Raw genomic sequence first — 27,244 nt, 5'->3', positions numbered from 1 at the left:
TTTTTTTCTTGTGCCTATAGGCTCTTCGCAATTTGAAGAAGAAAGAACATATTGTGTAAAAATCTTTGGCTCGGTCAAATTTTATCCAGTTGTTTATTAGACTGTTGTTATCTGATTCATGTAATTTTCCAGTGTTGATTTAAAAGCTCAAAAACCCATCTATACTGACTTTTGATATTTTTTCCTGTGATTTGAATTTAAAAAAATATAAAACTTTCGATAAGTTATGTAAACTCAGAACAAGTATTTAGCTTTAGAAAGCATTTACATGTTTCAAACTTATAATATATACATATATAATGTTTAAAATTATGCATATAAAACCTGTGTAAAATGTGCCTGAATATGTTTCTCTTCTTTAATGTGTTAATCGTACTATATATAACATTATTTTAAAATTTCAAAAAGTTTATGTCACATACAAAAAACCATCAATAAAAATATAATTCTCCATCTACAACAAGAAAAATGAAAAATTATAAACATATAAATTTAAATTAAGAAAAACTAACATTGGAAAAAACAAGAAGTTAATGTAAAAGAAAAAAAACGAAAAATAATATTATAAATAAAATAAATTTATAAGACACAATCCGCGCGAAGCGCGGAAAAAATCTCTAGTTTTTATAACACCAAATACTTATATAAGAACTTAGATGATTACAACCGAAGGTACACTCGATAACGGTATACGAAGATAATTAAACATAACAAAGATAGATGTAGTAAAAGAGGGAAAAAAAAAACATGTAGAGAAACGTCACTTTAAATCCTAAAACCGTTGTTCGAAAGATCATAATGAAGTCTACCGACGTTGAAGTACCCACTTGGAGTTTGAGAGTGGTTGAAAGCTGTCTCGGATGATGCTCGCAAACGTAGGAGAGAGAGATTTATATTCCTCCAATAAAGCATACGTTTGCTTTAACATGCAGAAAATGAAGTGTAATCCGGTATATTGAAGGGTGAACATGCAAAAACAGATTCGGTATATTGAACATCACCCTTTTGTTAATTTTTTTTATATTTTTATCTTATGTATTTAATAAGCTTTTCTAATATTTTTTTATTGGTTAATCTATATATATATAATATACCTTCTAAAACCATGAAATCCGTAGGTTATCTGCATTTAACGCCCTGCACGTTGAAATAGTAGATAGAGTAATATATAGTTTATCTCTTGTCTTTTTTCGGTATATTTTATATAGATGGATTCCATTCAAGACCCAAGAGGTGTGTTATATAAGTGACATCTTTAGAGAGGCTATGCGTACATTAACTAATACGAAATACACAACGTACAAGGTTACAACATTATTCCTTAATTAATACAGGAGAGAGCTTGAATGATTTATTAAAAAGGGGCGGAAACCATACATTCTTATGGGTGAGCATTTTACCCGATACCCGACCCCATATCCGAATCCGATTCGAAAAATTTGAACCTAAATTCGAACTGAAGTAGCAAAATACCCGAACGGGTATTGAATTAGGAGAAATTGGATATCTGAACCCGAATGGATATCCGAAAATAACCGAACATATGTATTACTAACCTTATATTTATAGTTTATATCTCTCATTTTATTTAAAATATTTATATTGATACTACACATATTTTAAGTTCATACAATATACATATAATTACGAAGAAAATGATTTGCTACTCACTTAAAATGCATCTCAAGTTTTTTGTTTCAAGAATTAACAAAAGTTAAATCTGAAATTTAAAAACAATAACCAAATTAGTGTCTTTTTTTTTTAAAAATGTTATGTCCAAATCTATTAACCATTCAATCTATTAAAAAATAAAAAAAATTAGTTAAGTGAAATTATATTTTTAAATGCAAGAAACTTGAAAAATAAAATTTTTAATTTTTTTTGTTTCAAAATATCCGAACCCGATCTGAAATAACAGAATCCGAATTAAAAATACCCGAAAATCCGAAATACCCGATCCGAACCAGACGGGTACCCGAACGCCAACCATGCTTTTGCTTTTGTGGTTAAATGAGCTTTTAGGTTGCTTGCATGCTTCTTCTTTAATATGCAGAAACTAGGTTGGGCTTGCTCTACACCACATTAATAATTTGTGATATTTATTTTAATAAAATAGTGTTGATGTTTAATACATTTTGCATTGATCTAATATATTTTATATTTTTTTACCAAACATTAAATAATTTATTGGGAAATTTTCTAAAAATAATTCAAAATTTGAATTTAAATCTTAATTTATACATTAAATTAAATCACGATGGTATTAACCTAAATGGTAATGAAATTATACGGTAAAAAACATGTAAACATTTTTACCATTATAACATTGAGAATTCTGCTCCAGATGTAAAAGTGTACTCATGTATTTAACCTTAAAGTTAATTTATAAAATTTTGAAAGATTATTTTTAAGGAAAATAAATTGAAATCATGTAAATATAAAAATAATTCTAAATCATGTAAATTTAAAATTACTAAAACTAAATTGTTTCTATATAGATGAGTGAATATAAACTGTAAATCATGATTGTCCATTAGTTAGAGTCTAGTAATATATGTTCAAGAATTATTTTTTTGCATTTTTAGGACTAGATTTTGGAATCTTGAATATACTTTTTGAAATTAAAATTTGACATATAAGTATTAAGTTTTGTATATATTAATAACTCTATAACTAGATTATATCTTTAATGAAGGATTTATTGCTATATTTTCAGTTATTTAATTATAGAGTTTAAGAGTATGAGACTTTGTAAATAAGTATACATGAAGTTATATATATATATATAATTCTTTAAATATATATATATATATGTATGCATATAACGGATCGAATCGGATATACGTTCTTAAAAATATTAGTATTTCTGATTTGCTTTATTTTTTATGGATATTGCATTTTAGTATTTCATTTGTTTCATAGAGTTACGAATATACAGATTTTTCAATTCGAATCAAAATGGATAACAAATCAAATCAAAATTTACAAATATTTTATCCAGCCCTATTTGTAAACAATAAAAATAATATATATATATGTGTGTATAATTGGACTTTTGATTCGTTATCCGTTTTGGTTCGAATAAAAAAATCTTGATAGTGTAAGTTTCAAACTTTCAGTTTATTCATCAGCACAAACTCAAATAAGGATCTTCTGCATCATCAACACTAAATGTCAAGAAACACAAAAAATAATAAAATGAATCGAAACAACCCACAAAATGATAAAAACAACTTCATTAAAAACGAGTTCTAACATTAATATTACTTTCTCAGTCTCTCTTAAACTAGACTTTGACATCTTATACAATAAAGTAGACTATGCTCTCTCTCCTCTTTCATCCACGTCCTCAGAGAGAGGGGTGGTTTCCTTGACACGTGTCACCATCTTTTTATCACCTTTCCTCAACAGTTTAATGATCTGGGCTTCTGATATTTTATTGGGCTTTAAGACAAAGTTGTTATTGTTTTTGCTCTGACCTAGAGCTCTCTGTCGGAGCTTCGTCTTTGTAGTCCTACCCCTTTCTCTTCACCATCTTCGACAACGTAACGGTCCGTATTAATTTCAATCAACAAGGAATCCCACTACTTTCTCTTCAATGTATCTTAGATTACTGCTTTTGCAACCTCATTCCGTGTATATATATAGACCCTCTTGCAAATCCCTAACATCTTACCAATTCATAGCTTACATTATTTCTCTAACAAATTGTCTGATCCAAACTTTTTTTTTACAGAGTTGAGGTTGTTGTAGAGAGATTGTCTTGAAAACAATGATGCTCATTGATTGGAAGGTACTTTGATTATCAATTTCTCTGCTTTCATTTATCAACTTTTCAATTCTTTTTTTTTTTTGATATGTATCAACTTTTCAATTCGATGTTATCTTATTTCACTTCTCCTCATCAGTCTTCGCTAATCCAGACATCAATCAATGTTCACCGGCTCAACACATCTTGAAACAAGGAGGGCTGTATGAGCTAAGTGTGTTTGGTGCTACAAGAAGCAACCCAAATTTCTGATTTGGTGACACCCATGTTTCTATCCACCCCATCCCGAGGAGAGCTTTCTGTTTCGCAATTACGACCAACTCATGCTCTTGGCTATCACGATCACAGTTTTTCGAGGTCTGTTTTCATTTGGCCGCCTTCGTACAACTCTATATAATCATCGTAAACAGCACACAAAACTACCATGATGAGTGTAGTGCTAACATCATAAAAGGAATAATAGATGATATATTTTATAAAATTTGTATTTAGGTCATGGATGTTCTTTTACGTCGTGTTGTTCTAAATGTGAACATAAGCTCTAGGGAGATATTTCTTCTTTCACATGCATCGTCTGTGATAATACCAGTGCTGTGGGTGTTCTCAGGTGATGATCTAATGGCCATGCTCATCCAATTATTGTATTCTACTTCCATATATTTCTCGACGCTACCATACTTTTTAATATATGTTCAATGTCTCCTGGTATCGTGTTGAGCTGTTTCGGACATATTGACCGTTCTTTGTTGGTATCCAAATAATGATTCATAATAAGATCATGTTCCTGTACAGCCTGTTTGTATCGGACCAGACTAATGACGCTGTCTTTGTTGCTTTTGGTATAGAGATGGTAAAATTAACCAACATTCAAGCTTCTGAAGCTGCCCATATTTTGGTATGCCATATATTCGGCTATTTAGAATTACATACTACTCTTCCTCATGTGTTTAGTTTTCTAAATTTAAGGTGTCTCGGGTTTGCAGGGTGCAGGTGTCAATGCTGGACAACGAACTCCCACAGTTTATTGCTGATATTGTTGGCAGGACCTTCATTCTTCCAGCTCAAGTTAGGTGAGGTCAACTTCAGTCCCAAACAGCAAACCTTCACCATTTCCTGTATCAATCTTTTCTGAACGCCGGGATGCACCTCTCCCAGAATTTGTTATTGATGTTGGTACGTTATACTGTCTTAATATATCTTTTTCCCTAAAGAATATATTCATGATCATTACTGCATTCTGAACAGAGTGGTGACCATAGTGCTGATGATGTTATGCATGGAGAGAATCCAGTAGAATCCAAGGTTTCTGATGGTGACAATAAAACTGATGTTGAGCTACCATATGGTGTGTCAGGAGAACTCGGAGAGACTACAAATGCCAACCATCAACCATCCTCATCTGTGGTACCAGGAGGTGGTCGTCTTGCGTCAACCAAACCGGTTGATGGTCCAAATGAGAATGGAAAGAAGAAGCCACGCTTGGCATAGCTCCACGTCAAAAAAAAACACAAATCCCTACTAAATTTTCTTCTGTTGTTTTGTCTTCCTTTTATTTTCTTATCGGACGAAGCTTTAGTAACTCTTATCTATTTTTTACTAAAACCAATGCAGTGGTGGATGTTTTGACTTTTGACTATTGACGCAAGTTATTTACGGAACATGTCCTTTGATTTTCTTATCGTAAAAAGCTTTAGCAATTTAATCTATTTTATATTAAACCCAATTTATTGTTGAAGTTTTAACTATTAAATAAAGTTATATAAAAAAATATTACATGGAGTACGAGTTAAAAAAACTCAGTTAGTGGCTCCATCGTTCTTAAAGAAACAAAAGCTACAATAGTTTGCGATCCAAACACAACTAAAGCACAAAAGATTTTCAGAAAAATATTGAGCCTTTTTGAGTAGGTAAAAGTAACACAGATTTTCACAGACAATCACATCCGCTATAGAAACAGATCATAGAGTCCAAAAACATCAAAGCTCAGACGATGAGTTCCATAGCCAAAAAGTGCGACCTTGGCGAGATTGACGTAGAAGAACAATGGTTTCATTCAATTCAATGATTGTGTTTGTTTATTTCATTTGAAATTCGTTTTTCTTATTCTAATATCTACGCTTATATGCAACAGCTTCCTTGGTCCCACCATCAGATTTTTTTTTCTGGAAAATGTTGTAAAATAGCTTTTTCTTAAGGTGGTGTTATCCAATCAGCGATTTGCAATCCATCAAATTTTAAAATTGTTAAAGTTCAAGAATTCTAAAATCTTTGCAGTAGGCTTTGGATTTTAAGTTCACTCATTTATTCATGAGACTCCATAAGAAATGATTTGAAATCAATTGAAAATACAAAGAATTTTAAAATCCTTAAAAGTTGAATAACACTTGATTTTCAAAACATAATTTAAATCATTCATTGAATAACACTAGATTTTAAAATAGAATTTAAAATTATCATTCGAATAACAGTAGATTGTATTTAGATTTAAAATCTATTAAAATACATCAACGAAAATATTTTGTAATGGTCTTTATCTTTATACATGATAGAATATCTGGATAAGGTATCCTGGGAAAATAATCATGTCGAGTCCAATCAATGTTGGACCATGATTAAGAATTCACTTATTGGATTCATAATCGAAGGCCAAAATATATAACCAATACATCTACAGTGAAGCCTCTCACAGATTGCCACATCCTGACATCGACAAAACATCGATGTTTGTTACTATTTTAAAAAGATGAACACATTTAATATCTTCATTCTAATAAGATAATCACAAAACAAAACATGCATTTACATGTTTTTTTTTGGAACATCAACTATGCTTTATGTTTTAAATTCAAATATATTTACATTGATGCAACTATCAACTATTTATTATATTTTTATTGAATCAATCAGTGAAAATTACTTACACTACTGTCACTAATCACTATCAAAATGGATAACGAAAACAATTTTGAATTTATTAAAGAATAAAACATACGAATTCGGTGCTACGCGCCGGAATACCACTAGTATATAATAATACTCGCTCTGTTCCTTATAGATCCATTTTTTAGAAAAAAAATTGTTTTAAAAAGATACATTTTTTACATTTTCAAGGCATTAATTAATGAAAAAATGTACTTTTCAAAAAATACAATTGTGTTTAATAAAATTTTATTGGTTAAAAGTTATTGAAAATAACTAATTAAGGAAAACAATGTATTGGAAAATACAATTTTAAATGTTTTCTTAATAAGTGTGAAAAAATTATAACATGGATCTTTTAGGAACGGAGGGTAACTAACAAAAAAATATTTTATCCCAAGAAAAAATATTCAAAATTCCACGAGTTGTAAAGAAATAAAATTATATTCCACAAATCCAAAGTGCATGGATCCCACTCCCAACCTACGTAGTACGCACGTCTGTCCGGTAATATACACTCGATTACCATTTTCTCCTTACATTTAAGCGCCGCTACTTTCTCTTTCACAGACCCAATTTCATAATTTTATTCAAATAATCTCTCAACACGTCAACAGACTCAAGAGTCGAGAACCTATATAAGAGAGACCAATCAAAACTCCCTGAAAGCACACATCTCATAACCTAATGTCGTCTCAAGAAACCAATCAAGATCAAAGAAAAGGAGCAGAAATCGTCAATGGCGTATTAATATGCAAACAAAAAGCCCACGAGATCTTATCAACCATGAACTTACCTAAGGGACTTCTCCCTTTAGACACAATGACCGAGATCGGTTTCAACAAATCGACCGGTTATATATGGATCAAGATGAAGAACAAGGTTCAGCACAAGTTTAAAGCCATCGGCAAAAACGTATCGTACGACTCGGAGGTTACGGCTTTCGTCGAGAAACGTAGGATGCGCAGTCTTACTGGAATCAAGAGCAAAGAGCTTTTGATTTGGGTTACCATCTCTGAGATTTACGTTGATGATCAAGATACGACTAAAATCACTTTTGCTGGTCCGTCCGGGTTGTCACGTTCTTTTCCTGTATCTGCTTTCGAGGATGAGAAATGATTTGTCAACGGTATACGTTGACTTTTTATTTTTCTTGCTTTCGTTAGCTAAAATTCATCTTTTTGCTAAAATAAAAATCATCTTATTGAGGATTTGTTTGTGTTTTTTCTCTATCTTTTTCAGTAAGTCATTGTTTTCATAAATGCAATCGACTTACAATGATTAAGAGGTAGAAAAACATCTTTTACTATAGTATTTATTTTATACTCCATACATTTCATTTTAATCATTATTTTAGATTTATGAACACAAATTAAAAAACATTTAATTTAAGTATTTTCTAAATAAAACATTATTACCTATATACTTAATCTCATTTTAACCAATAGAAAAATAAATGTAAAATATAAAAAATCGTATAACATATAAAGTTAAACGCAAGCAGTAACCTCGAGTTGAATTGTATTTAACCTCTCATTTCAACCATCTTTAATCATATTTTCGTCTTCTTAAACGAACTACGTTCTACTTAGTGTGTACTTTTTAAAATGTCTATCAATTTTAAATATAAAAACTGCTAAAGAAGAGTTTTTTTTTTTTTTTTTTTTTTTTTAAACACGGTCCAAATAATTAAGTAGTATTGATTTCAATTCTCGTTTGGAAACAACACTACTTCGAAAGACATGTATATATCTTATATATATATATATATATATATATATATATACATACATATATATATATATATATTTAATACTATTTTGTAAACCTATAGTTGAAATGATATAAACAAATTAAAATAGCGGATCCATGAGGGAAAAAATCAATGGTGTTCACCCCACATCTCCATGAGATAACTCTTACAACTACTACTATTGAGAGACCAAGATTCATTATCTAACCATCTTCTTCTCTTTTTTTATTATTCTCAACGATGATTCTTGTTTCTGTTCTTCTTCTTGCTCCTCGTACGAAGATGTCTTAATATTCTTGAGATTATGTCTGTATTCAACAACTGCTTGCTCAAAAACTTCGACCTCAAGCATGTTCATTTTCACCATAGGGTTTATGTGATCCCTCACAAACGCAAACGCCAACTGGTCTCGCGGGTTAAACGCTTCTAACTCGTTGAACATGAAGCACGAGAAAAGGTTGCTTCTTATTCCATGTGTTCTCAGTATCATCGCACTATCTGGTACATCTAGTCAAAACAAAATATAAAAAATATTATTTGAATATGGGAAAACATCCACGCAAACTTAAATGCGCTGATCATTAAAATTAACATGGAAAATCTTATTTTTCTAAGAACGTTAATATCCAATTAAAACATACTCGTAAAGATAGTATTATTACCATCCATATCTAAGAAAACAAAACTAGTCTAGTTTCAGTTGTATGCATTTAAATAATGTTCTCTTATATCATTTCTATTCCAGCTAGCTATCTGTTATATGTTCTCTTATATCATTTCTATTCCAGCTAGCTATCTGTTATTCTCATTGATCTGTTATATGGGACCACGCCGTGATTCTTTGATTGCAACTGTGATTTATCTTATTCTAAATGAATATATGTCCAACAAACAATTTGTTGTTGTTGTTGTTGTTTGTAATTCAATTCTCTTCTTCGTATATTCCTTAGTTTCTCTATATATAATCAACTACATAATTTTGTTTTTAAAGGAGCTAGTTATCTCTCCACGAATTGAATAATTGAAAATGTGGTTTTCCATGATTACCCGTGACTCCTTTTTTGAAAATCAACAAGTAAAACGAACATAACCTAACCAACTAGAGCCAACCTTCATGTATAAGACATGACTGACGTCTTTAGTCTTTATTGCAAAGTAATAAGAGTAAACACCAACATTCTAGGCAAGGAAATGTATCTGTTTTCCTAAAGATGATTACCTTAAGATGATTAACACACTTAAGAGTGAAGATTACTCTAACTATACATTATGCATAAAGAAAATAATTGATTTGAAAGATTACTTGATTAAAAAGATTATTTGATTTTAAATAATATAGTTTATTTGAAAACTACACTTGATAGATAAAATATTCAGTGGATTTTAATTTAAATAGCCTCAAAATCATACCAATATTATCAGTTGAAGTCTAAAATCTTACCAACATTTTTTTTGCCTACAAAATCATACCAATATTATTTGAAAAAGAAATTTATCAACATAAGCTTGCAGTATTGGATCCCCTATCCAATTAAATTATGGGCATATGTACGAAACTGACTGTTAACAATTTGAGATAGATTATTCTATTACAGATTTCCCCCCTAATGTTCCTAATTATACCGGGCAAAGACAACTAATACATCATTAAGTAATCACTAAAAACAACAAACCTAGTATTAGGATAAGGAAACTATCTTCACATTCATGAGCATATATTACATTAGCTCAATCATCTTCTTGTCATAACTTCTGTATATACGCATACCGTAAATGCCTCCTCTGTAAATGTATATAACAAGAGCTCTGCTCTATCAATAGCATCATCCAATTCCATAAGTTATCATGGTATCAGAGCTCTGAGATCCTCAAATTTTTTTCCTTTCTCTCGGTTCTGTTTCTTCTTCTTCTTCGTTCTTCTCTGTTTCTTCTATAAAAAAAAAAAAACCTCCATTCTTTCTGTTACCTATGGCCAACGATAGCTCCTCTGCTGAGACTACAACAGTCTTCAATGCCAGAGATCCATCTAGCACGCTCTTCACTGTCAACATGTCAAACATTACCAAGTTGACAAATGCTAACTATTTGATGTGGAGTAAACAGATCTGTGCTCTTCTTGAAGGCCTTGAGCTTCACGGTTTCCTTGATGAAACAACTATGGCTGCAGCGACCATCCTCAATGCTGAAGGCCAGAACGTAGTCAATCCGGACTACACTCCTTGGCGACGTCAAGATCGCCTCCTCTATAGCGCATTGATTGGAGCAATATCAACACCGCTTCAGTCTGTCGTCTCCAGCGCCACCACAACAGCTCAGATCTGGAACCTCCTTGCACAAACCTTTGGTAATCCGTCCAGAGGTCATATTCGCCAGCTGAAAAATCAAGTCAATAAGTGCACCAAAGGAACCAAGACGATCTCTGAATACCTCAGGACCATCAAAACCAAAACTGATGAACTCGCCGAACTTGGTAAACCAATGGATCTTGAAGCCATCTCGAAGAATGTTCTCGCTGGTCTGCCTGATGAATACAAACCCGATATTGATGCGATACATGGTAGAGACTCAGCTATTTCGTTTGCAGAGCTTCATGAACGTCTCTTGAACAGAGAGGCAATGCTTCTCTGTAAGGAACCAGCAGCAAGTCTAGATGTTCCAGTCACAGCGAATGCAACTGATACAAGATCTCGGAACTCCAATATGCAGAACAACTGGCGAGGTCCCAATCGCAACAACAACAACCGCAACTACTCTAACCAAGGATCACACAACTCTCATCAAGGCTCTTACAACTCCAATCAAGGCTCATACAATCGTGGCTCACGACCTTACTTAGGACGATGTCAAGCATGTGGGATTCAAGGACATAGCGCCAAGAACTGTCCAGAGTTCCAGATCATCCGTGGTACCAACACCTCAAATCAAGCCTGGCGTCCACAGTTTCAGCAACAAACGTGGTACCCTCGTGCCAATGTAGCCATGATGAACGGTGATGCCAACACTTGGCTTCTTGACTCTGGCGCGTCCCACCACATGACTTCAGACATCGCAAATCTCTCTTTGCACACGCCATATAATGGAGGAGATGATGTGATACTTGGCGATGGCTCTGGCCTTAACATCTCACATACCGGTTCTTTATCTCTTCCTTCTCTTAAACATCCCTTCTTTATTGATAATGTTCTCTTTGTGCCTGCCTTAGACAAGATATTACTTTCAGTGTTTCAACTTTGCAAAACTAACGGAGTTGCTGTAACTTTCACACCAACATATTTTCAGGTCAGAGACTTGAGTACGGGAGCTCTTCGTCTGGAAGGCAAACCTGAAAATGGTACCTACCAGTGGCCGAAAGCACCAACCTCTACACCACCATCTCTTTCCTTTGCTTCGGCTACTAGCACAACTCTATCTGATTGGCATTCGCGTTTAGGCCATCCGGCTGCTTCTATTTTACAAACTATGCTTTCTACTTTTCATTTACCATTATCTTCAAAAGCTTTAAAGAACAAGCCTTGTAATGCTTGCTCGATTAATAAAATGCACAAGTTGCCGTTTTCAGTTTCAACTCTTATTTCTACTTCTCCTCTCGAAGTTGTGTTTTCAGATGTATGGACATCACCTCTTCTGTCCATAGATAATTTCAAATATTATGTGATTTTCGTCGATCGTTTTACACGTTATACTTGGCTTTATCCTTTACAAAGAAAGTCTCAGGTTTCAGAAGTCTTTCAACGCTTTAAGGTTTTAGTTGAAAATCGTTTTCAAAGCAAGATTAAAACTCTTTACACTGATAATGGAGGTGAGTATATTGCACTTACTGCTTTTCTAGCTGCTAATGGCATCTCTCATTATACTTCACCTCCCCATACGCCTGAGCATAATGGCATTTCATAGCGGAAACATCGACATATAGTTGAAACCGGTCTTGCTCTGTTATCTCATGCCTCGATGCCAAAGAATTACTGGCCATATGCTCTAGCAACATCAGTTTTTCTAATCAACAGAATGCCTACTCCAGTTTTAAAGATGAAGTCTCCTTTTGAATCTATATTCGGTCACATACCAAACTACTCTAAGTTGAGGATATTTGGTTGTCTTTGTTTTCCTTGGACAAAACCATACACCTCTCATAAACTTGATGCACGCTCTTCTCCATGTGTATTTCTAGGATATTCTACAACTCAAAGTGCCTATTATTGCTTAGATAGAACAACATCTAGGATATATACTTCTAGACATGTTGTTTTCCATGAATATTTTTTTCCCTTTGAGTTGCCTAACCCGCTTACATCTGACTCTTTTGATGAGAATGTTCCTGCAGCTACATCAAACGCAGATCATGTGACTACTACTGTTATTCCTCTAAAGCCTCAGGCTCCTCCATCAACAGCTCCGGCTCCTCCATCAACAGCTCCGGCTCCTCCATCCACTGCTCCGGTGCCAGTCTTACAGCCTCCAAACTCTGCTCCAACAACCACAACTTCTACTGCCGCAGCAGCCCCACCAATACCACCACCCGAACAGTCAACACAACCCACGATCATACCTTCTACTGAAGCACCTCCAGCTGCACCAAATCCTGTCCAACACCAGCCACAGAGAGCATCTACACGGAAGCGCAAACCAGTAGACAAACTCAATCTTTCTGCTGTTGTGGTTCCTACAACAGAGAGAATACCAACGTCTGTGGCAGAAGCATTAAAGGATCCTAGATGGAGGAAAGCAATGTGTGATGAGATTAATGCACAGCTTCGCAATCATACTTGGGATCTACACTCACCAGTGCACGCAGCTAATGTTGTCGGATGCAGATGGGTCTTCACGATCAAGCGCAAAGCTGATGGTTCGGTGGACAGATTCAAGGCCCGTCTAGTCGCCAAAGGCTTCACTCAGCAACATGGTCTTGACTATCAAGATACATACAGTCCTGTTGTCAAACCAGCTACCATCCGCTTGGTCTTAAGTTTCGCCATCTCCAACCAATGGCCAATCCGACAATTTGACGTCAACAATGCTTTCTTGCAAGGCAAGCTTGATGAAACAGTCTATATGATGCAGCCACCGGGGTTCATCAATCAAGACAATCCAAAGGCTGTATGTAAGCTCAACAAGGCTATCTATGGACTTAAACAAGCACCAAGGGCTTGGTACACTGAGCTCAAGCGATTCTTGCTTTCTTCTGGATTCAAAAATTCCCTTGCCGATGCCAATCTCTTCATTTACAATCAAAATGGCACTCTTCTCTACATGCTAGTGTATGTCGATGACATTGTTCTCACCGGGAACAACACACAGCAAATGGAACACTTCATAAAGGCTCTATCTACACGATTCTCTCTCAAAGACCTTGGCTCTCTCTCTTATTTTTTAGGCATTGAAGCTCATAGAACTTCTCATGGCTTGTTACTGACACAACATCGTTATATTGCAGATTTACTACAGAGAATCAAGATGGAAGACTGCAACCCAGTTTCCACGCCAATGTGTCCATACAAACCACTAACGCTTGACTCCTGCAAGCCATTGTCTGATCCGACTCAATACCGTGCCACTGTTGGGAGTCTTCAATACTTGTCCCTAACTCGTCCAGACATCTCATTTGATGTCAACAAGCTATCACAATTTATGCACAAGCCCACTGATGAACACTGGCATGGAGTTAAACGTGTTCTTCGCTATCTGTCTGGTAGTATGACCACTGGAATTTTTCTTTCTGCGAGCAACACACCTGCCTTACACGCCTTCACAGATGCAGATTGGGCAGGGAATCGCGATGATTACACATCCACAGGTGCCTATATCGTCTACTTTGGGAAGCATCCCATTGCCTGGTCTTCTAAGAAACAAGCCACTGTTGCTCGCTCGTCGACTGAAGCTGAGTATCGGTCTATTGCTTCCACAGCTGCTGAAGTTTGCTGGCTGCTCTCTCTCATCACCGAATTGCACATCAAGACAACTGCACCTCCAACGATCTATTGCGACAACATAGGCGCCACGTACCTTGCAGCAAACCCTGTCTTTCACTCCCGAATGAAGCATCTAGCTCTTGATTATCACTTTGTCCGCAGTCATGTTCAAGCTGGTCATATGCGTGTCACTCACGTTACCTCGGCCGATCAACTCGCTGACGCTTTAACCAAGCCTCTCTCCCATGCTAAACATCAACAACTATGCTCCAAGATCGGACTAGCACAAGGCGGTCCGTCTTGAGGGGGGATATTAGGATAACGAAACTATCTTCACATTCATGAGCATATATTACATTAGCTCAATCATCTCCTTGTCATAACTTCTGTATATACGCATACCGTAAATACCTCCTCTGTAATTGTATATAACAAGAGCTCTGCTCTATCAATAGCATCATCCAATTCCATAAGTTATCACCTTGTTCGTTAGGGAAAATTTTATTACCTGTAGGATATGGCAACTTATGAGAACTCCAAGGCTTTAAACCATGCTCACAATAAGTCTCCATTTGCATCCTTAGCCCATCAACATCTCCCCATTTCTTCCACCGTGCAGTAGCCATAGCCTCCTCTATTGTATTTACAAAGAAGGGGTGCTTAGATATCGCAATATCAACCTCGGGAATCACCAACATGGAATGAATCAGAAGTAGCGGATCAATCATGAGCTGGATCTTTGTGTCGACCCATATACTGAACTTTGAGTTTGGAAACAATCTGTGTATTAGATACTTTGGTATAACCCCGTTCATAGCCGGATTAGGGTATAGATTATCTGACTCTGAGATTTTGATGATTCTCCACGCGCCTATTCTGTAGTCTTTCGGATTGTTTTTAGAGATGACATTGTGGTGGGAGAGAGAGTTTAGGGTTTTGTTGTCTATGAACATGTAGAAACAAACGGTTTCTAGTGTCTTAACTCGAAGTCCCACTGGTTGTATGATTTTATCATGATCGTTGAAAATGGCTGATGCAACTACTAGTTCACATTTATCCATCTCAACTCTATCTACCAAAGCACAGGAAAATAGTCAAATACAAATAGAAATTGTAGTGAGAATTTTTTTTATAGCGATAAACAAAAAGTAGTAATAAATAAGAGATGTTTGTGAGCTAATCACTATTTTTAGAAATTTTAAATACATGCTTGAATGAAAAATATCCAATATAAATACAAGAAAATGATTATATACCGTTATGATCCTGTTTTTCTCCTGTTTACTCGGTGTTTTACATTTTGTAATTAACAAAACAGGTGATTCAGCCTGATTAACGAATATCTTTTTTTTTTTCTTAAAACAATGGATGATATCTCACCGGAGTTGCTGATCGGGAAATCTCTGAAAAAACCACATGGAACTTCGACGTCGTTGTTCGAATGATTAAAGTAAGAAAATCTCTTCTGGGTACTGAAGTTTCCACCGAAAGTTTCGCTTTTGCCGTGAATGTATCTCAAAGTTTCAGATGATGATGACACTCTGCAGATACTATGTATCTCATTCAATACTGTCCAGTAATCTTATTCACATCAAACAGCAAATACAATATCCAAATCATTACCCGAAAATAACCCATAATGTAAGATCCTGAAGATAAAGAAAAATAACATATTGGTAAATAAATACTGGATAGAGGTGTGCTTGTTGATCTGTTCGGAGCAAGAGGAATAATAGATATGGGGGTTAACAGGGGAGCAACTATAGAGGAAGCTGTTCTGTATAGCCGAAGACGACGGAGAAGGCATCGTATGGGATTGTTACATGATATTGAAGCTGAGTTGAATATCATTGCAGAGAAGTTGAGACCAGAAAAGAAAGACGTTAGTCTATGGAGGGGAACAGTGACAAAAAAAAAAGTCTATGGAGGGGAAGATTGGGATTTAAGCAGAAGTTCTCTACACATGAGACATGGTGGATGCTGCGTAATGCCAAAAGTTCCTGCAGTTGGGCCAGAGGTATTTGGTTTACTCAAGCGACGCTGAAGTTCGCTTTCATGACCTGGTTATCGATGCTTGATAGAATGACTACATTGGATAGGATTGCTAAGTGGAATCAGGGGATTGATACTACTTGTGCCCTATGTAAGAGTGCTCCAGAGACAAGAAACCACTTGTTCTTTATGTGCGCTTTCTCCTCTCAGATTTGGGAACATATCGCTAGGGGCATTCTATGCAGTTCTTACACCAATGTATGGTCTGAGATAGTAAGCATTATTGGAGATGAGGCCATGGAAAGGAAGCGGCTGTTCTGTGTGAGATATGCTTTTCAAGCGGTCCTATATGCGGTTTGGAGGTAACGCAATAAGATCATTCATGGAGATAAGTTGTTGCCTCTGACTACGTTGAAGAGAATGATTGATAAAGGGATTCGTAACAAGATTACTTTGATAAGAAACCATGGTGTGAAAGGAATGGGGGAACTTATGCAATTCTGGTTCCTTACTCGAGTGTGATTAGTTTTTTTTTTGGAGAGTAGTTGCATAGTTTGAAAGATTATCTCATTAAACATGGGTCACACTATGTATACAGACTTTTTTGATGAATAAAAATTTAACATTTATTCAAAAAAATAAAAAAAATAAATAAATAAATACCTGAGAAGAAAACAGGGGAAGAGCAAGAAGATCTATGAGTAGGAAAAGCGTATTTGTGTTCACCGTAAGAAGAAGGAAACGAGAACCTTTTTGTTTGGATCGGATCGAACGGTGAGTATCGAAAGATGCATTGGTTTCTTGAGAGAGAGACGTAGAGAATCAGGGAAAGTGTGGTGAGTAAGTAGACAAGTGAGAAACAGAGGAGCTTTGATCGGACACAGAGAGGAGGAGATGCGGTGACACTGATGAGTTTTCCCATCGTAGAGAAAGATTTATGCTTTCTTATTTATTCATTTTATTATTTTTTGTGTTTCTTGACATTTATTGTTGACGATGCAGAAGATCTTTATTTGAGTTTGTGCTGATGAATAAATTGAAAGTTAGAAACTTAAGCCAGCTTTTTATGGTGAGGCGTTACTGGAAAGATATATTTTTCTATATTTTATTACTAGGGTTAAATTTTATTTTTCGGATGATATAGTTAACTAATTATGTGATCGTTTTTATTTGTTAAGAGCATTATTTGATATTTTTATTATGTTATGTATTAATAAGTGATATGCCAACATATTATGTGTTTGTTTTTTTAATAGTTAGTTGTTAAGGGTGTAATAGTACTTATTAGTGGTGAATTGAGTTTGTGATGTAATGCATATTGAATTTCAATAATTTTACATTTAGGCATTTGTTGATTCTAAGGCTAATAGTTTCAGGGATTACTTTTTAAAGATGTTTGTGCTCTCTCCCTATATTTTTACATTGAGCCGTCACCATTTATGCATTTCGTTTACCTTTCCAGTGTGCTGTGATTCTCACCATCACTGAAAAAGACTCACATATGTGCTCTTGTTCTTCCTCACTTTTTTCTCCTCTTCTTCCTTAGATTCAACTCATGTTAGGAACTGCATCTCTTTGGGTTGGGTCAGAGTTTAGTCGTCTTTGAAGTTGTTTTCCTCGTCGCTGGCTTACTATCGATAGTCCCTTCTCGTCTTGGTTTTCAAGATATGGTTTTTGGTGATCTCACTTCTATAGCTTGAGGACGGCTCCACGATTTGATGATTTCTTTTTGTCTACTCTTCCATCTATGTTCCCTCATCTCGTTGCAGCTTTCATCGCTACTTGGGTCTCTGTGACTCTCCCTTTCGCCATGTTTGCCACTCTAGGTTTGGATAGTGTTCTCCTCCAAGTATGCTCCGTAGATTTGGAAGATTGTTTTTGGTCTCAAATCTGGGCTCTGGTTTCTCGGGGGTTGGCTTCCGTTCTCCCTCACTCAGGTTGTTCTCTTCTTACCTTGCTTCCCTTAGTATAAGTGTGCGGTATTAGTCTCTTGGATCGTTGGTCCATTCTATCCAGAGCTTTGTGGTTCTTCACCAGCATAAACATATTGTTTGTGTTTGTTTAGTTTTTGAGGTGCTTCTTACCTCTTAGCTGGTGGTTGTGCTTATCGTTCGTTATGTATGTCTCTTCCTGCTTCTTGGTGATTTTGGCCTGTTGTTGATTATTCTTCCTCTAACCCGCTTTCTTGGTTCTTTGCATTGGTCTTTGATCACGCTTCTTTGTGTTCGAGAGATTGCTTTATCTCAAAATTATCTTTCCACATTTTTCAGACTTTTGATTGTTCTGGCCAAGACACTCTATAATAAAGTGGGGTAAGTTAGTTCGTTCTTGATCGCCTTTGAGCTCTGGACCTTTATTGAGTTAGTGTTACTTTGACATTTTTTTTTCTCTGTGATTATTGAGGTTCTATGTTTAGATTATGTATTCTGCTTTAGTTTGGTTAATATTAAGATAAATATATAGTTGTAAATGAAATAATAGAAAATAGTAAAAAAATAATAAAATAGCGAAAGTTTATGTTATTTTTAGCTATGAATAAATTAAATACTTAAAATACATTTTTTATTTTTTTACTTATTCTTTATTCGCTTTGTAATTTTTTGAACAATAAAATAGATTAACAAACTTCAAATGATGATGGTTAGTGTGAGAAAGGTTTGATAGTCCATAATTAGAAAATAGTGAACCAAATGCAATAATCTAAAAGAAAACGGATCTAAAATGTCAAAAAAAGACAAAAAAAAGGACATATGTCAACAAACCTCCCATCCACATGCCATAAGAAGAGAGAAAAGTCTACTTTACATATATAGATTTAGTAAACACCGAAAATCTTTTAGGGAGAATTGGAAAAAAGAGACACTTTCAACTTTTTATTTGTCCCAATAGAATTTTTGATACCTTTGGTCATTTTAGACAGATTTTACCCTTATGTAACAGAAAAATAGTAAAATAAGTTATAAAAATATAGAAAAAATATAACTCTTGGCCTACAATAAAAAATACATTTTGGAACTGGTTAATAATTTTCTAATATCTGGAAAGATGGATTTCGGGCTGAACATTACAAATATTTGTCTGATGCCCAAAACAGAGAGACCAACGAGGATGACATAACTTAGACCGATAGGTCTCTGTAACGTTGGATATAAGGTTATTTCTAAGGTGTTAGTCAAAGATTAAAGGGCTGCCTTCCCACACTTATCTAGGAAACTCAATCGGCTTTTGTAGCCGGAAAATTGATCTCGACCATTATCCTTATAGTTCAAGAGATGTTTCATGGATTAAGGACAAACAAAGCTTGCCAAAACAAGTTCATGGCAATAAAGAAAATGGTGGAATGTGACTTTATTAAGACTCTACGTACTCAAGAAGATGGGTTTTGATCCCCCAATGGGTTCATTTGATAATGGAATGTATCTCATGGGTACAGTATAGATTATTGTTGAATGGTGAACTGAAAGAGCACATAATACCCTTGAGAGGTTTGAGACCGGGGGATTCCCTTTCTCCTTATTTATCCATCATGTGAACGGAAGCAATTATTACAAATAAAAAAAAAGGCTGAGCGAGAGAAACAACTTACATGAATGAAGGTAGTAAAAGCATGTCCATCGATATCTCATCTGCTTTTCGCGGATGATAGCCTATTTTTTTTGTAAAGCACAAAGGAGGAATTTCAAACTATTCTCCGTTTACTCAAAGAATATGAGGCAGTATCGAGTCAACTGATAAATTTTCAGAAAATTTCCATCCAGTTTGGGCATAGGATTGAGGAACCTATTCGGCATGAATTTTTGAGATATCTTATGAATTTTTGAGATATCTTAGAGATACAAAATTTTGGTTGAATGAGATCTTATCTAAGGATGCCAGAGAGTCTAAGGGGCTTGAAAGTACAAGTTTTCGGATTTATTCAGGATCGCTTAAATGATCGGGTTAATGGATGAATTTTCAAATTCTTCACAAAGAGAAAAAAAAAAAGTGATTATTAAGTCAGTGGTCAATGCTCTACCAAACCATGTTATGTCTTGTTATCGTTTGCCAAAGATTAACAAAAAAGTTGACAAGTGCTGCGTCACAATATTGGTGGAGCTCTGAGGGAAACACAAAAGGGATGCAGTGGAAATCATGGGACAATTATACAATAAAGAAGAAGAAAGATTAGGTTTAAAGATCTTATGGATTTCAATATGGAAATCCTTAGAAGAAGGAGCAAGTTTTTTCTTAATTACCGATATGCAACCCGATAACTACCATTAAAATGTTTTTTTTTGGTGGACATCGGGATCTTCCTAGAATGGTCTAGTTTTATTTAAATACTAAAATTAAATAACAAAATTATAACAAAATATTAATATTATTGAGCCTAAAACTCTTATTTAAATATTTCTTCAAGCGTATAATAATTTTTCTATATTAATATATTTCGGTATTGAATCCTAGAGAAAAGAAATTATGCAGAATATTGGAGAAAACATTTACAAAAAAATTCAGCATAACACAAAAAGTAATATTATTAATAGATTTTATAGAACGTTTGAGGTCATGCGGTCACATGTGAATTTTCATAAAACACGTAAAATTATCAGTTTTAGTATCATTTATATTATAATTTATAATATCATAATTAACCAAATGGAAATTCACATCAATAACATTTTCTTAGTTCTGGACCGAAAAAGTAAATAAGGAGGAAAATGATCAAAATATGTTTCATCAAAGAAGTAAAAACTTATTGTACCATTACTCTATAGATATATAAGTATAAATAAATATTTAAATGAATAATAAATATAAAAATCCTTTTTTTGAATTGAAATATTTTTTTTCGATTATTCCGATTTTTGAACTTTTTTTTGAAATTCAAAAAAAAAATGAAACTATTTATAAATTATTATTTTAAATTAAAATTGTTTTTAATTCTAAACCCCACCTCCAAAACTATCTCTAAGATCTTAAAATTTTAGTTAATCTTAGCTTTTTAGGGATATAAATGTTGTTTTACATATTGAATGAAACATTTTGTCATTTTAATTTTTATGATAAATTTTTTTAGTAAAATAAAATAAATTAGCGTAGGGTCAGTGAGCAGTGGGACATGTATCCACCTTCTTCTCTCCCGATATCTCATGTCTCTTCCAACCAAACGCTCTACTTGCCCCTCCTCCTCTTCCCCGCCGATGAAGAAAGCCAAAAACGGCCTCCACACTCCTTCCGCCGACAAGGTTGGCTTTCCCATGGAGGAGGAGGAAGATCCTACTCCCTCCGCCGCCAATCTCTCCCGCAAGAAAGCTACTCTCCCCCAGCCTTCTAAGAAGCTCGTCATCAAGCTCAACAAAGGTTTTCCTCACGCGATTTCGAATTTTGATCATGTTTCTTAGTTCTTAATATCGATTAGTTTTAGGATTTTGTGAGGATAGTGTGTAAATTGATTACGATCGGGAATGACTCTTATGTACAATTGGTTCTTTAAGCTTAGGCTTCTCGAATTTTAGTATTGGATTGTTACATTGATGCAGATTCTGTGTTGGTTTTGCAATTGAATTGTAGTGTAATTCACTGTGATTGTTAATTTTTGATTTTGATGGTTATCCACTATCTATCCCTGATTTTGATGATTGATGAGTGGTTAGGGTCTTCTTGAGAACTGGACTGTTTTAGCAGTTGTGATAAAAACCATTTTCATCAATTTTGGAAGTTAACTGATAATACAGTGCTGTGATATGTATATGTGAAGCTAAACCAAGTCTACCTACAAACTTTGAAGATACTACCTGGGATAATCTCCAGTCAGCTATCAGAGCTATATTCCTCAAACACCCCTTTCCTTTTGACCTCGAGAGGCTTTACCAGGTACCAAATATTTCTAGCTTTGGGTATATGTAAACATATCTTTACTGATGTTGGTTGTTTTTTCAGGCTGTTGATAACCTTTGCTTGCATAGGCTGGAAGGAAAGCTTTACAAACGGATTGAGAAGGAGTGCGAAGAACACATCTCTGTAGCTTTACAGTCGTTAGTTGGGCAAGACACCGATCTGTCTGTTTTCTTGTCACTCGTTGAGAAATGCTGGCAAGATTTCTGTGACCAGATGCTGATGATTCGTAGTATAGCCTTGTCTTTGGATAGGAAGTATGTGATACAGAACCCAAATATACGTTCATTGTGGGAGATGGGCCTTCAGCTTTTTCGGAAGCATCTTTCTCTGTCCCCTGATGTTGAGCAGAGGACTGTTACTGCTCTCTTAAGAATGATTGAAAAGGAAAGGTAATCTTAAAATAGTTTCCGTGTTTCAATAATATGAGAAGCAAGGTTTATTTGTCACATTGGGGATTTGTCTTGCTTTTGAGTGAATCATTTTAATTTTTAACTTTTTCAAGCTTTGGATGGTCTATGAACTATTCCTGTCCAGCAGTGATATTTAGTTATAGATAAAATTCAAGACAAAATGGGCACTATTTAAGTTATATATATACTTGATGATGTTTTCATCTGAATCTACTGACATTTGCGTGACATTGGTCTTGCAGGTTAGCCGAAGCTGTTAATAGGACTTTACTAAGCCATCTCTTAAAGATGTTTACTGCACTGGGAATATATACGGAGAGCTTTGAGAAACATTTCCTTGAATGCACTTCTGAATTTTATGCTGCTGAAGGAATGAAGTATATGCAGCAGTATGACGTTCCTGAGTACCTGAAGCATGTCGAGGTTCCTAGAATGTCTTCATATGTTTCTCCTTACTATAAGCTGCCGAAAAGGTTATTAGTTGATCTTGTCTCTCTAAGGCTTCTACTGATGTTTGGTGCAGGGAAGGTTGCATGAAGAGAATGAAAGATGCATACTATACATAGATCCATCGACCAGGACACCCTTGATATCAACTATTGAAAAGCAACTCCTTGAGCGTCATACAATTGCGATCCTTGATAAGGTTTAGTTCCTGTAATCATTGTGGTTGCGTATATTAGCAAATTTTTGTTTGCTTTACGCTTATTCCTTCTCTGAACATACTCCAGGGATTCACACCATTAATGGATGGACGTCGTACTGAGGACCTCCAGAGGATGTACACCCTGTTTTCTAGGGTCAATGCACTTGAGTCTTTGAGGCAGGCGCTTAGTTCCTACATTAGGAAAACTGGACAGAAGATTGTTATGGATGAAGAAAAAGATAAAGATATGGTACAATCACTATTGGACTTCAAGGCTTCTCTTGACATAGTATGGGAAGAGAGCTTTTGCAAGAATGAATCATTTGGCAACACAATCAAAGATTCGTTTGAGCATCTGATAAATCTTCGCCAGGTATTGAATATTTATTTTCTTGATCATTGACTAATCGTTTGCTAACAGTTTTAATTTCATATAAAAGCTGCATACTGATTGTTGTGGAAATGTCAACATTATAATTTCAATGCTTCAGTTTGTGGGGTTTATAGCAATCTAGAAATTTTCGATGCAGTTTATGTACTGTGTTTACTATGAAAAATTGAAACATTTTTGGGCACGGGGTATAAACATATTTTTGGTATTGTGCCTTTTTGGCGCGAGACCTAGTTAAACTAGTGCTGTTACTAGTATCACTTCGATGCCAAAACTCTTGACCAATTTTATCCAGTCTTAGCCAAGTATTGAACAACACTTTTCTTATGTAATATCAGGATCATCTTGACAAAAGTTCACGTTAGCATTCTGCTCATTAGTGATTCATCGTATTAAATCTATAGAAGTTTCAAGTTCGCATTGTTAGTAAGTGCTTCATATAATATATGCTCGTGATATCTTTTGCAGAATCGTCCAGCTGAACTTATCGCCAAATTTTTGGACGAGAAGCTCCGTGCTGGGAATAAGGGTACTTCTGAAGAAGAATTGGAGAGCACCCTTGAAAAAGTCTTGGTTTTGTTCAGATTTATCCAGGTTTGTCTCTGTTAAATAACTGCATTCAGGCAGTGCACCGTCTAAAAACCAGCTATTTGACCCACTAGATTCAGTTTCGCTGACGGATTTCTATTTTTCCGTTCAAAGGGTAAAGATGTGTTCGAAGCATTCTATAAAAAGGATCTTGCAAAGAGACTCCTTTTGGGAAAGAGCGCATCGATTGATGCTGAGAAGTCCATGATCTCTAAGGTAACAAAAGGTTCCTGCAAAGAGACTCTTGTTGACTATCTCTCTCTCACTGTTTTTTTCTATATCGGTAAGTTCTTAGTTCTTACCATGACCTAACCTTGGTGACACTTACAGCTCAAGACTGAGTGTGGTAGCCAGTTTACAAACAAGCTCGAAGGGATGTTTAAGGTCCTCTTTTCTTTTTCCATCTCTCTAAATTTTTCTACAGAAAAAGATCCTTAGTTTTATTTTATCATCTTAATTTCCATAGGTTATGCGTACAATATATCCTAGTATTCATATTTTTTGTTACTTACTCCGTATCAAGTTTGTTGGATGATCTTGCAACATACCCAGTTTAAGGAATCTGTGTGCATGTACAACATTTATAACGAGCCCTATACCCCCTGTTTCCTTGATTTTTTTTCTCCAGGATATTGAATTGTCAAAGGAAATCAATGAGTCATTCAAACAATCGTCTCAGGCCAGAACAAAACTGCCATCGGGAATTGAGATGAGTGTCCACGTTTTAACCACAGGGTATGTACTATGTATCAAACTCAGACATATTTGTAAAGGCTTGTTAACCTTCCGTGTATGAATGATGCAGGTACTGGCCAACATATCCCCCTATGGATGTCAAACTTCCTCATGAATTAAATGTCTATCAGGTCTTCACAAGAAGTTCCAATATGCATCCGTGATGGTTTTTTGTTACAAAGTTTTTTCTTTCTTTCTAATTTAAGTATTTGTTTCGTAGGATATCTTCAAAGAGTTCTATTTGAGCAAGTACAGTGGCAGGAGGTTAATGTGGCAAAATTCACTAGGTCACTGTGTTCTGAAGGCAGATTTCACCAAAGCTAAAAAGGAGCTTGCTGTTTCCCTTTTTCAGGTCACTCGAATTTCTCTTTTTCCCTTTTCAAGCCTTTTTTTCTTCAGAGGTTACGTTGTGATTCCATTGCTTAGAGGATGTGTTGTATTTGATGTTCTCAGGCTGTTGTTTTGATGTTATTTAACGATGCAATGAAACTTAGCTTTGAAGACATTAAAGATTCCACTGGCATAGAGGACAAAGAACTGAGAAGGACTCTACAGTCGCTTGCCTGTGGAAAAGTCCGTATCCTGCATAAGGTTAGGCTAAAAATATGGACTCTGTTACATTTAACTCTGTTTTTTTTTTTTGCCATATTGATATGGCTTATGTAAATGTTGTTGCAGTATCCAAAGGGAAGAGACGTACAAGACGGGGATGAATTTGATTTTAATGACACCTTTACAGCTCCTCTCTATCGCATTAAGGTAAGTCGAAACTTTTTTGTTCCTTTGGTTGCCTCACTTCAAGCTTTCTAGAATCTCACAGTATTCTCTTGTTTCCTTTACGCATATATAATAAACCAAGTTATTATTTTTTTGGGGGTGCAGGTGAATGCAATCCAGATGAAAGAGACTGTAGAAGAGAACACGAGTACAACAGAGAGAGTATTCCAGGACAGACAATACCAGGTTAATTTCTGCTTCTTCGTCGTTTACGAAACTGTTTGGTAGAACGAGAGTAGATTTGACATAACTGACTCTCCCCATCGCATCCTGTTCTTACAGATTGATGCAGCCATTGTTCGAATTATGAAGACAAGAAAAGTCTTAAGCCACACTCTCTTAATCACTGAGCTCTTCCAACAGGTAACTTTCTTCATGTCTTTCTTGAGACATACTCTTGTAATCTTTGACCATTGTTGCGATAATGATGAGAGTTCTCAGTACTGGTGTAAATGTAATTTACTATGCAATGTAATGGGATTACTATTTTTGTTGTGTGTGATTTGCAGCTGAAATTCCCAATAAAACCGGCTGATCTGAAGAAGAGGATCGAAAGCCTGATCGATCGAGAGTACTTGGAGAGGGACAAGAGCAACCCTCAGATATATAATTATCTTGCTTAGTAATCTCACCTCTCTGCTAAACGCCTTTTCAACATTTTATTTTATTTTATTTTATTTCTTACTCTGTATATTTCTTCAATCTAAAAAAAAAGAACTCGAGATTTCGGTTCTTTCTTGCCTTTTCCGATTTTATTCAGCTTGTATTTCTTCCTAATTTTTTCCCTTTCCTTCGCTGCTAGTATAAATGAGTGAATAATCTTTATTATAAGAAAGAGGTTCTCAAAACCAAATTAATATATGAGGCTCTTAAATTATGAGATATTTAAGAAATGGCTTTTCAAAAAAAAATATTTTGGGAGACTATTGGTATTTCATAATTTTTTTTAAAAACCCCATTAGTATTTATTTTGTTATTTCTTTTTTAATTTGGTTTCGAAAATCTTTCTCTCAATATTAGGGATGTAAATGGTCTAAGAAACTAGTTGTACAAAAATAAATGCGGAAGGGATGAGTTCCAGACAGCTACCTCAAAATCCCTAATGCCTTGAAGCAAAGTGAACATAAATATCTCCTGGAATGCAGCGTTTTTTTTCTACCATTTTTTCCTTTTTTTGAATTAAACTCTATAAATAAATACTTAATAAATTAATAAACATGGTAAATTAATACATTCTTCCGGTTCCAAATTGGGTCCATGTAAAATATAACATAATTCGATAAAATAATAAGATAATAGTATATAGAAAACTTCTAGCTAAATATATAGTCCCATTGAAATCATTTTAAGATTTAGAAATATATTACCATCGTTTTAAAACCATATGAGTGAATAATAGGGACATGCAAGTGCATGTTCTGGTTTATAAAGGTCTGAAGTCTTTGTGTTTCAGCTACACAATTAAGTTATAGGTTGTA

At 34.9% G+C, this 27,244-nt stretch overlaps 3 protein-coding genes and 2 long non-coding RNA genes across 5 annotated transcripts; 4 read left to right on the top strand and 1 right to left on the bottom strand.

Annotated features, from left to right (window-relative positions):
• The first annotated feature begins 3,735 nt into the window (after nt 1-3,735).
• LOC106326600 lies at nt 3,736-4,365 on the top strand. Its single transcript, XR_001267283.1, has 3 exons — nt 3,736-3,793; nt 3,909-4,126; nt 4,262-4,365. It is a non-coding gene; the product is annotated as an uncharacterized LOC106326600 (long non-coding RNA).
• Nucleotides 4,366-4,594: 229 nt separating this feature from the next.
• Nucleotides 4,595-5,146, top strand: LOC106326599. The gene is made up of 3 exons (XR_001267282.1): nt 4,595-4,664; nt 4,753-4,942; nt 5,015-5,146. It is a non-coding gene; the product is annotated as an uncharacterized LOC106326599 (long non-coding RNA).
• Nucleotides 5,147-7,314: 2,168 nt separating this feature from the next.
• Nucleotides 7,315-7,807, top strand: LOC106326546. Its single transcript, XM_013764498.1, has one exon. It carries the CDS (start codon nt 7,376-7,378, stop codon nt 7,805-7,807), a length of 432 nt encoding a protein of 143 aa, XP_013619952.1. The 5' UTR covers nt 7,315-7,375.
• A 783-nt stretch (nt 7,808-8,590) lies between these two features.
• LOC106326806 lies at nt 8,591-17,355 on the bottom strand. Its single transcript, XM_013764727.1, has 4 exons — nt 17,003-17,355; nt 15,728-15,928; nt 14,856-15,419; nt 8,591-8,948 (listed from the first exon to the last, which is right to left on the bottom strand). The coding sequence occupies exons 1-4, from the start codon at nt 17,259-17,261 to the stop codon at nt 8,641-8,643; spliced, it is 1,332 nt and encodes a 443-aa protein (XP_013620181.1). The 5' UTR covers nt 17,262-17,355; the 3' UTR covers nt 8,591-8,640.
• Nucleotides 17,356-21,434: 4,079 nt separating this feature from the next.
• Nucleotides 21,435-26,521, top strand: LOC106327743 (cullin-4-like). The gene is made up of 17 exons (XM_013765984.1): nt 21,435-21,682; nt 22,080-22,195; nt 22,262-22,608; nt 22,872-23,052; nt 23,153-23,275; nt 23,361-23,648; nt 24,135-24,260; nt 24,369-24,470; nt 24,585-24,638; nt 24,883-24,989; nt 25,060-25,120; nt 25,210-25,341; nt 25,443-25,580; nt 25,668-25,748; nt 25,872-25,952; nt 26,049-26,129; nt 26,276-26,521. Exons 1-17 carry the CDS (start codon nt 21,472-21,474, stop codon nt 26,387-26,389), a joined length of 2,343 nt encoding a protein of 780 aa, XP_013621438.1. The 5' UTR covers nt 21,435-21,471; the 3' UTR covers nt 26,390-26,521.
• The last annotated feature ends 723 nt before the right edge of the window (nt 26,522-27,244 follow it).

This window comes from Brassica oleracea, chromosome C2 (assembly GCF_000695525.1).
Source record: "Brassica oleracea var. oleracea cultivar TO1000 chromosome C2, BOL, whole genome shotgun sequence".
Taxonomy (NCBI): Eukaryota; Viridiplantae; Streptophyta; class Magnoliopsida; order Brassicales; family Brassicaceae; genus Brassica; species Brassica oleracea.
This window is presented reverse-complemented; position numbering and strand designations above follow the sequence as displayed.

Excerpts from the sequence above, each read along its gene's own strand:
- LOC106326546 (XM_013764498.1), top strand. The coding sequence starts at position 7,376 with ATGTCGTCTCAAGAAACCAATCAAGATCAAAGAAAAGGAGCAGAAATC.
- LOC106326806 (XM_013764727.1), bottom strand. The coding sequence starts at position 17,261 with ATGGGAAAACTCATCAGTGTCACCGCATCTCCTCCTCTCTGTGTCCGA. Across the intron at positions 15,929-17,002 it reads TTCCCCTGTTTTCTTCTCAG|ATTACTGGACAGTATTGAAT; the intron begins GTATTTATTTAT and ends GATGTGAATAAG. Across the intron at positions 8,949-14,855 it reads TAAGTTGCCATATCCTACAG|ATGTACCAGATAGTGCGATG; the intron begins GTAATAAAATTT and ends TGTTTTGACTAG.
- LOC106327743 (XM_013765984.1), top strand. The coding sequence starts at position 21,472 with ATGTCTCTTCCAACCAAACGCTCTACTTGCCCCTCCTCCTCTTCCCCG. Across the intron at positions 22,196-22,261 it reads ACCTCGAGAGGCTTTACCAG|GCTGTTGATAACCTTTGCTT; the intron begins GTACCAAATATT and ends TTGTTTTTTCAG. Across the intron at positions 24,261-24,368 it reads TTTTGTTCAGATTTATCCAG|GGTAAAGATGTGTTCGAAGC; the intron begins GTTTGTCTCTGT and ends TTCCGTTCAAAG.